Raw genomic sequence first — 11276 nt, forward strand, 5'->3', positions numbered from 1 at the left:
CTAAGCCAAGTTCTCTCTTCTTCTCAGTACGATCTCGTTGCTCTCTTTCTCTCGTTTTCCCCCTGAGTGTTCTCAGGTTGGTTTTGTTTCTTTTTGTCTTCTCCCTCTGTTCTTCGTCGGTTGTCCTCCAGTGTTCTGGTTGACAGTCTGACAGGTAACCTGGTAAGAAGCCGCTGGTCTTGTACCAAAGCTTCGTCTTTTATTTTGTGTATTTTTCTCCTCTCCTTCTGACACGTTGAGGTTTCTCCGTGTGTTTTTCGTTTTCCTGTTTTTCCCTTATTAGACGCGTTGTATTTCTTTCCGCGTGTTTTTTGTTTGTTTACTTACCTGTACACGTCGAGTTCCTCCGTGTTATCCTTCTGTTGTTTCCCTTGAGTTTTATTTTCGTTTTTTCCCGCATCGGCGGAGGTTTCAGTTGGCTGTCTTTTTTGCCGTTTTATTGTTGGTTAGCGTTTGGGTTCTCACCACGTTTAAACCAACGCGTCACCGCCGTGATCGGCGGCAACGCGTTACAGTATTGCTCTTTTTTTCATGGTGCCATTTACTGCGATCAAGTTCCCTGGTCCATTGGCTGAAAAACACCCCCAAAACATTAGGTTCCCACCACCATGTTTGGGGTGGTGTTCTTAGGGTTGAAGGCTTCTCCGTTTTTACGCCAAATGGTGGACACATCATTGTGGCCAAACAATTCAATTTGTGTTTCATCTCACCATATAACAGAACACCAGAAGTCTTCTTTGTCCAGATGAGCATTTGTAAAGGTCAAGCGGGCTTTTGTGTGCCTTTTCTAGAGAAGTGGTGTCCTCCTTGGTCTGCATCCGTGGAACCCAGCAGTGTGCAGCGTCCATTGGACTGTCTGCCTTGAGATGTTGCCACCAGCAGAGCCCAGATTCACCAGGATGGCCTTGGTGGAGATCCTTGGGTGTTTCTTCACCTCTCTCACTATTCTCCTGGCCAGGTGTCACTTTTGGCTTCCGACCACATCTTCTGAGATTTTCCACAGTGAGGAACTTCTTGTATTTTTTAATAATACTTTGCACTGTAGCCACTGGAACTTGAAAACATTTTGATATGGCTTTATAGCCCTTTTCCTGACTTGTGAGCGGCCACAATGCACAGCTGCAGGTCCTTAATGAGCTCCTTTGTCTTAGCCATGACTGTCCACAAATCAACTGCAGAGAGCTGCTGTTTTTCTCCTGTTGAGTTGATTAAAACAGCTGTTCCCAATGAATCAGGGTAATTAGGATGCTTTAAAACATCTTGGACTATTTGGGATGGTATAGAACTTTGGATTACCCCATATACTGTGGCAGTTTTAAAAGGGTATGAATAATTTTGGACATGCCACTTTTTGTTTAAATGTGAATAAAAGCTGAGAAATATTTTTCCCCACAATGATGCTGTGACGTTGAGGACCCCAGTCCCTCCCTTTTGGGCGTGTGTTTACGTTGTCCACGCGTATCGTCTGCGTCTGTGGATCTTCGTGGTTGTGGTTGTGTCTTGTGATAATCCGTCTCACCTGTGACTCGTCTCGTAATCACGTGGGGCTAATGTGGTTCGTCTATTTAATGTGCGCTCGCGCAGTGTCCTGTGCTCGTCGTTGTCTAAAGTCTGCACGTTGCCGTGAATGTTACATGTTCTGTGTGCGCTATATGCACTATTTGTGCATTAATAAAAGTGACGTCCTGTCGCAAGCCGAGGATCACGTCTCGTCCTTCGCCGCTCAGCCAAACGTCACAGATGCCTCTTGTACATCATCGTATTATCTCCTGGGAGATGCCTGTGTCATTTCCAGTCAAAAATATAATTTCTGTTTCTGGTTAAATAAAAGTAAATTTAAGTCAAAATTTGCCAGGGGTATGAATACTTTTGGGCATGACTATCTATATGTATATATTGAGTCATGGAAAATTCATTATTTTCATTTCTGTGGTGCACAATAATGAAACTACAGTGTGTACAGTGCAGACCACTCAGATCAGACCACTCAGATCAGACACGTAAATGCAGAGAGATGGAATCAACACCTGATAACCACGTAGACAAACACACACTTAAATACATGCACATTAACAAGACACAAGTGCAACACATAACCTTAATAAAACAAGCAACAGGTGCTATGAATAACACCACACATGCACGCACACACACACACACACACACACACACACACACACACACACACATGCCCATGCACGAGGGAGGAGTCAGAGGATGTAGCGTGACAGAAACATCAGGTTCAGTTTCAAACTCGTCTGACTTTTCAAACCCACACAAATTCCACACTGTGGCATCATGGTTCTCAAGACCCTGTCATTTCATTTCTGTCCTGGGCACACATGCAGTTATGTGCAAAATAACAGCGGAATGTTTACAACAACTGAGAAAAAAGCTCAATCCTCATTGCAGCATTCATTTATTCATTTCCACACACACACACACACACACACACACACACACACACACACACACACACACACACACACACACACACACACACACACAAAGGCTCTGTGATCACTGCACATTATAAGGGGCAGGCAGGATGCGGAGACAAGATGCATTCAAATGGGCCTTCAAATAGCAGCACATTTAGCGCTAGCACACGTTTTAAAATGTAACACACACAGCGAGGGCTCAAAACATAGACGAGCAACAAGCACAACATCCACACACATTAAATACCTTAACGTAAACAAGAACCATGTGCAACACATAACCTGGTGAGACTAGCTACAGGTGAGACGGATGAACACATGCACACACAGAACCACACCCAAAGGAAATACATATATGGACTAGTGGTGGGACTTTAATTTTCGATTAATTAATTACAGGGAAAGTAACGAACTAAAAAAAATTAACGCATTTAACACGAGACACTTTTGCACCGTATAATGTTTCTCAGTGCACGAGTTCCAGACATACAGATTATATGGACGCACAATAAGATGAGCATGATGGAGATGACTGAAGAGGCTACGCTGGTGGATGGGAAATTTAAATATAAGAAACTTCCAGATGGAAGTACAAACACAAATAGTGTTATTTGCACTTTATGTATGAAGGAGTTCACTTATCACAGGAGCACTTCCACCCTTCGTTACCACCTCAACGCAAAACATGTTGGGGCTAACGCGCAGGTCAGTAATGATAACTTAGCTGCTAAATGTATTCCTAGTACGAGCAAACAGTGTCGCCAGTCAACACTCGACCACATGTCGGGGTTCAAATTAAGAAACTAAATGTCAAAGTCCACGTCAGACAAATTGACCAATTCACTGGCGAGATGGATTGCTGTGGACTGTAGACCGCTCTCTGTGGTAAGACGCGGCAAGTATGAACCCGGAGTCGCGCGCTACGGTTTTACAAGAAGCGCTGCTGCGTCAACTGATGCGAGTTACGAACTGCCGTCCAGAAAGACAATGTTGAAGAAAATCCAGCAGCTGTATGATGAGGAAAGGGAAGTAAAACAGGTTATTGTGAAGAGCGCCACAAATGTGGCTCTGACTGGGGATCACTGGACCTCTGTTAGCAACAAGAATGATCTTGGTGTGACAGCTCATATTAAAGATGATGAATGGAAGATCCAGTCATTTGCTTTGAGCATGCAGAAGACCACTTCTAGGCACTATGGAGATGCCTGTGGCAGAGGCCTGGGAAATTAAAGAAAGTCTACCATCTAAAATGGTATTAAAAAACTATTAAAATATAGCAGTGTCTGTATTTTCTGATGACTGAACTAATATTTAGTTGTATAACCGTTATTTCTGAAAATTGCTTTACATCTGTGTGGCATGGAGTTAACTAGCATCTGATACCTAGATGAGCAGATATTCCAGCCCAAGCTGTCTCCACAGTTGTGTTCACATTCTTTGGTTTGGCAGAAACAGCATTTTTGATATCACTCCACAAATTCCCAGTCAGATTGAGGTCTAGGGATTGGGCTGGTCATGTCTTGTTGGTGTGGAAGCAGGATGTTTGCGTGCTTGCTGGTGTGTTTGGGGTCCTTGTCCTCCTGATCACACATTACAAGGGCATTTGTTCTTCAGCATAAGGCAACAGGACCTCTTCCAGTATAATGATAAATTCAGACTGGTCTATGGTGCTTGTTATGCGATAAATAGGCCCAACTCCAAAGTATGAAGACCATCCCCAAGCCATTATGCTCACACCACCATGTTTTACTGGCTTCACAGTGTACTGTGGTTTTAATTCAGTGTTTATGGGTCATTGCACCAACGGTGGCCTTTAGACCAAATGAGAACAATCTCGCTGCCATCTGTCCGTACAATGTTGTGCTACTTCTCTTTAGGCCCGTCAGTGTGTTCTTTGGTAAACTGTCACCTTTTCAACACGGACGCTTTTTAAACCATGCGACTTTATGAGCGTTTCTTGCAAATAGTTTGGCTTCATGTAGGCGTCTTCTGATTGTTGTAGTACTCACAGCTAACTGAAGATCTTTGATTTTCCTGCAGCATATCATTGGATGTGTCTTTGCCCATCTGGTTATTCTATAATCAAATTCAGTAATTAAACACATTTGTGATTTAAGACTGCTGTTATTTTGCACATAAGTGTACATGAACTGACGTCCAGTAAGATACAGAGAATAAAAGCATAGCATTCTAATATCAAAAGAAAGAACTGCAGGATACCAGCAGGATTCATATCTGTCTTTTCTTTTGCTGTTGGCCCAATTTCACTAATATAAATATGTAATTATATATATTAATGCATGCATTAATACGTGAAGGCATATTGTTCTAGTATATGTATATTGACTCGAAACTCCATGTATAAAGTCTCATGGAAGACAAAGCTCCAGACTATTCTCCGTCCTGGCTGCAAGATGGTGGAACGATCTTCCATTAGCTGCTAGGACTGCAGAGTCTATTGCTATCTTCAAGCGTAGACTGAAGACTCACCTGTTTGTTGAGTTCTTACCAGAGCACTAACTCAGCTGATACCACTTGCCGTTGTTCTTTAATTGTATGTCTGTCTATGGTTATTTGTGCTTCTTGGCAAACGTCTAACTTGCAAAACACTAGCTAATGACATTGACTCCTGTAGTTTAGTAGTAGTCTGACTCAATGGTATCTTGAATTCTGGCCTATCCGTACTATTTCCTAGGATGTATTCTGTGATCAGAAGCAAAGCACTTTGTAAGTCGCTCTGGATAAGAGCGTCTGCTAAATGCCGTAAATGTAAATGTAAAATGTATGTAACATGTAGTGGTGATTATAATGAAGGATGGATATCAGGATGGGGCTATGTCTCACTAATGGGTCACACAAATGACTGTAATTGCAGAAAGTGTGAGTGTTCCTGAGGTCTGGACAGCGGGCCCCCCCCTGGTGACCTGCAGGGGGCAGTCTATCACCCTTCACTGCAGGAGCGCCCAGGGCACCAGCGTGCAGTACAGTTGGTACGCAGACGCCCGTGGGGCAGACGTCCTGCTACGTAGCGGCCCTGAGCTGCCCCTGCGCTGTCCGTCTCTCCCCCCGGACGGGCGGGTCGTCTGCGCCGCTCACAACGCGGTGAGCAGAGAGCGCAGCACACCCGTCTTCCTCCGCGTCCTGAAGACGGGACAGGAGGAGGACTGCGTGTATACCGTCACGTCTGAAGGTGAGTCAGGCCTGCTGACTGTGGGCCGTCACCAGCTGTGTGACGCCAGAAGGAAAGAAAGAAATCTGGGTCAACAACAGCGCTGATGTGATGTTGCCCTCAGGTCTCGAGAGCTACGACTGCTGGATAACTACACAACCACCCCCGACAACCAGCACGACATCAGAGGAAACGTCACATCCAGCCGCTCGCACTCTGACCAATGGAGACAGAAACCAAACACCCCACGGCAATCAAACCTTTAACGGCAACATTCTCCTCAGGTATGAAATAGACAGTTCTCATATGACATCATGCAACAGTTGTATATCTATGGTATATAATAGTATATCTGTTTGGATAGCCATGCATGCCTCAAGTTGAAACTGACAATGTTGCATATAATATCAACGTGTATTTGTCTTATGACATTACCATTTTGTAAAGACTTAAAAAAAAAAACCCACCGTAGTTTGGGTAACTGTAGTGGTTCAGATTCTTCAGCAACACCTCAGCCTTCTGCACGTGTGTTTCCAGGTCCTGGTCTGGTGTACCAGTGTGGTATGACGTCATACGCTGGTGTCTCTTCACCGCCATGATTGCCACCATTGGCCTGGTGCACATGTACACAGCTGTCACATTACGCTGAATTCGGACGAGCTAAACAAAACCTGAGGCTTCACATTAAATTCATACATCTCCATAAGAGTCATACAATACCAAATATTTGTACATTTTCCTTTTTTTTTGGCATAAAAACCTTCATACATTCAAAACTTGCTTTGCTCAAGATTATAAGGCTATTTGCATAGAGTCAATAATATTAGGAACCTGGACTGACAAATGGAATGTAATCTATTAACTGGGATAGTGAATGTTATTATATAATCTTATTACTTATATAAATATTATTATACATTAATTATATTACTCATATAAAAAAGGGAAGATAAATCATCTTCATGTCACGGTGAGGGGGCCGGGTCGCCACCAGAGGGCGCGCAACCCGGCCAGCAGCCGATCCCAGCACACACCCCCGCGCACGCAACCACTCCCACAGTCGCAATCACCATCATACTGAACACCTGTTTCTTGTTTACTTTGCTCTTCTTAAGCCCGCAGATCGTCTGGTCCAGTGCTGCACATTGCCGCTACATGAGTGTCTCTGGTTTCTGCGTGTCAGTCACTGCGTTCCCTACCTACGTGCGCGCTACAAGCCTTACTTTGCAACACTTGCAGTGTGTGCGTTACGAGCCTTACTAGTGTGCGCTACGAGCTTTACCTTGCATCACTTATAGTGTGTGCGCTAAGAGCTTTACTGGTGTGCGCTACGAGCTTTACCTTGCATCACTTGCAGTGTGCGCTAAGAGCTTTACTGGTTTGGTTGCCATGGACAATAAACATCCTACTGTTCAACCCCCGTCTCCGGCTGCCTCTGTCCCGACGCCTCCGGCGTCACACTTCAGATAACATGCTTATCTGAAGCAAATGTACACCTTCTCATCTGTGTACTGTATTACATGTTGTATATATTATTTTCCGTGTTGTTTTGTACTTTTTATGTTTGATTTGGAACTACATTTTTTATATGGATTCTATTTACTGCTGTTTATATTTTATTATAGAGTACAGAGTTAACAGAGGTACAACCACAGAACTCTACCTGAATTCATGGCTGGTAAATCTCTTCATGACATTTTGATTTCATAGTCAGTGAAAATTGTTTAATATTGAGTGGAGCCATGTTCACAACACTGAAAAACAGACATTAAAACAACCAAATGTTTTGACTGAAGCAGAATTTGCTTTGACAGGGATACAAAACTGCACAGAATCCTAAAGCTTTCTTGACAAATACAGTTTAACCACTAGATGGCACCATTTCCGTGTTATATACTGTTGCGACTGAAGTGTTTGTCTAATTTCTTGCACCCTTGTTGTCTAACGCAATGCTTACAGGAAGCGACAGATTATTAACTAGAGTTAATTAATGTGGCCCCTAATAACACCCAATAATATAACTCCAAGCTTGATGTCATGTATGCAGTGTAACTGATATTAACAATGGGTTGCATATGAGTTTCTGTTCAGTACTAATTTTGCTGTTTACAGAACTGTAGAACATGACAAATAGAAACACACACACATAATATACACTAGAGACCAATTATTTAACTGTTACATTACATATTACTTGATTTTAAAAGTAACTACGTTAGACTACAAGTTACTTTAGTAGTTTAGCAGCAACATTAGTTTTTCCAATACTCACTTTATTGGAAGTGCATTTTTAACAGTAATAATGTATCTCCTGACATTTAAATTATGTATCTCCTCACATCACGTTTGTATGGAAGCCCATACCTAAAATAAAAAAAACAGCACATATATATTCTTTTCTCATTATTAAGTAAATTGATCTCATTATTTCAAGATACTAAGTCATTATTTTTGTGACGGGTGGTGTGAGCAACTGAAATGGAAGCGATCTCGCCAAGTCCCAAAAAGGATGGTTTAATAGAAAGTGTGCAAACCAAAACCCGTGCAAAAGATCCAAATTAAGGATATAATGACCAGCGGTCAACTGGTACAAAGACAAGACATATATAGACAAACAAATGACCCTCAGGTGAGACGGATCACAGGCTCCGCCCACCTGAGGTACGCACATGACGTCACCAAACAACAACAACAACAGCCGCTGTGGACGGAGGCGGCCGGTAGGGGGCCGCCTCACCGTGACAGACCCCCCCACCAAGCCACACTCCCCTCCACTGGGTGTGTGGCACACAGCCGCTACACACAAAACACGAAGGGGCAGGAAGGCAGGGACAGGCAGGAACACACCTCCTGCCGTCCAGGAGCTGGAACATAAAACACAAAACATTAGGCAGCTCACCTCCCCGGGCGGGACCCTGGACCGACCGGGCCGTTCACAACACAAAACCACGCCCCGTTCGGTCACAGGGCCCTCACGCCCTAACCGGCGTTTAGCCAGAGAGCCCCAAGGGTGTGCGGACGAGGAGCTACGACTCCTTTATCGTCCTTAGTGTGTGTGTGTGTGTGTGTGTGTGTGTGCGCAAGTTACCTCCCCGAGGCGTGGCTACTTCTCCTCCTGGACCTACCTCCTCCCAGAGCTGACCCCGGCCCTTGGCTGGGGGTCACCCCAGCCTCCTGGGGAGCCAACCCCTCCCGGGGCCCCTCATCGCAAGGTGGACTCCTCCACCCAACCCAGGAGCGCCAGAGACCGAGGCCCAGAGCACCCCCGACGCGGGCTAGGGAGCAGCCCCAAGGGCCTCCTGGTCACCCTGGGCAGGAGGGAGGATCTCCATCTCCAGCAGGAGCTTCTCAGACCAGAGCCCCATGGTCCCCAAACATCCGGGGGCCCCAGCCCTCTAGGGAGGGGCTCTTCATGACCGGGCTCCGGTCACCCCACAACACAAGGGGGCTCCTGCCAGATGGAGACCCCCACAAGGTCCAGGAACACCACGACACCGCCAGGGGGAAGCACCTGCACAGAAACAGAACACACACACACACACCCAACCACACACCAACATACAACACAAACGCGCCACACCGACGCCCTCCGTGCCATACCCCGTGGCACGGGACCACAACCGGTCCCCCCCCAAACACACATTTAAGGGGAGGAGCAAGCGTGGAATTACACACAACAACGACATTTCACGAGCACGCTAGGACACAACGAACACGCAAATACTAGACAAACAAAATAGTGCACAGACAGTAAACGAACGGGACCAAAACGTGCGTGCTCTACATAAACACAATAGTGACGCGCTGCTCAGAGTCGCAGTCGCTCCCCACATTAAACACAAGACACACAGGGAGCGAGGCGACCGTGACGAGCGGCGACCGCGTCACACACATGAAACATTAAACACATATCGACGCGCACGCACACTGATCCTCCGGTCCGTTACCCGTACACACTTATCACACACACACACGAGAGTTTTCCCAGGCAGACACCCTGGTCCTCACCGTGCCACACACAAACAAACGCACGGCGGAACTCTCTCAACACACAACGGACACGAAGGGCTTTCCCAGGGCAGACTGCCCTGGTCCTCGTCGTGCTACACACATACACACACACACAAAACACAAAAGCACGGCGGAGCTCTTCAAACAAAACACCACGTAGACAAACACTTACCACGAGACATGACCACGAATGAAGGAGAAAGAAAAAGAGACTTGGCAGCTTCCGAAGTGTGGCTGGTCATTCTGTGATGGTGTGAGCAACTGAAAAGGAAGCGATCACGCGAAATCTCAGGGAAAAAGGATGGTTTAATAGAAAGTGTGCAAACCAAAACCCGTGCAAAAGATCCAAATTAAGGATATAATGACCAGCGGTCAACTGGTACAAAGACAAGACATATATAGGCAAACAAACGACCCTCAGGTGAGACATATCACGGGCTCCTCCCACCTGAGGGACGCACATGACGTCACCAAATAACAACAACAACAGCCGCTGTGGACGGAGGCGGCCGGTAGGGGGCCGCCTCACCGTGACAATTTTGAGATACTAAGTCATTATTTCAAGATAGTATCTCGAAATAACTACTTAGTATCTCAAAATAATGACTTAGTATCTCGAAATAATGACTTAGTATCTCGAAATAATGAGATAGCAATTTACGTAATAATGAGAAAAATATATATATATACAGTATGTGCTGTTTTTTTTTTATTTTATTTATGACGAATTTCAATGTTGCTTTGTGTTTCAGGTTTGAAAAGTACTCGCGACGCGTCAAGTATAAAGCCTGGTTTATAACATAGCTAACATAGAGGAAGTTATTGAGTTTGTCGACCAGCTTCAAGGTTCTGGAAGACTTAATGGCATATCGTCTTGGTAGAGATCACTGACTCTTAAGCCTGGTTTATACTTGACGCGTCGCGAGCGGCGCGAGGGTCTGCGCGCTGTGGCTCTGCCCGTGCGCGAGGATCTCGTGTGCTGTCGATTCAGCGCAGTGAACAAAGTCATGTTTGCAGGGTTCATACACCTTTATAAGGTGGAATTCAAGCACTTGTACGTCACTTTCAAGGTCCAGTTCAATATTTCCCAGCACGATAAACTTAAATAAGTTAAACATTTATACATATACTCGAAATGATTCGAAATAATTTGCTTTTAATCACATTATTTAATGGTTGTTTATTTTCAAAACGCCCAATCTGAACGTCTTCACGTTCTCTCATGTTTCGTCCTGGAATTACAAGAGGCTCGTATTTGTTAACGTAATACAAGAGAACTGTTCAGTTAGACAGATATTTGTTGTGAAACGAAGTAGTTACAATTTCAAGCATGTTAAAGTACTTTTCAAACCTGAAACACAAAGCAACATTAAAATTCGTCATAAATGTTCATTAAAAGGCTTAGAATTCGCTTCAGATGCCGTTTACAGATTGTGATTCCCCGCTGTGCAAGGGAAGCTACAATGTCCTCATGAGGCATAAGCAAATAAGACCTAATAAATGTATCTCTGTTCATTGTGGTATAAATCTAAACAATCAAAGTATATACATTTTCAGGGAACTGTTACTGCCTCTCTCCTTGTATCTGCAATGTATGCATTTAGGCCAGTAGGTTTGCAAATGAATGAATGAAAACGTGCGCACGATTAAAACAA

General features: G+C 44.7%; 1 protein-coding gene across 1 annotated transcript in view; it reads left to right on the forward strand.

Moving 5' to 3' along the window:
• LOC143484953 (uncharacterized) overlaps window positions 1-10277 on the forward strand; it is a 17799-nt gene extending 7522 nt beyond the window's left edge. Inside the window, exons 3-5 of the mRNA XM_076984039.1 lie at window positions 5317-5631; window positions 5735-5894; window positions 6148-10277. Coding sequence (XP_076840154.1) covers window positions 5317-5631; window positions 5735-5894; window positions 6148-6259 — 587 coding nt within the window. The 3' untranslated portion in view covers window positions 6260-10277. The remainder of the gene's footprint in view (window positions 1-5316; window positions 5632-5734; window positions 5895-6147) is intronic.
• Window positions 10278-11276: the final 999 nt, after the last annotated feature.

Source organism: Brachyhypopomus gauderio, chromosome 21 (genome assembly GCF_052324685.1).
Source record: "Brachyhypopomus gauderio isolate BG-103 chromosome 21, BGAUD_0.2, whole genome shotgun sequence".
Lineage (NCBI taxonomy): Eukaryota > Metazoa > Chordata > Actinopteri > Gymnotiformes > Hypopomidae > Brachyhypopomus > Brachyhypopomus gauderio.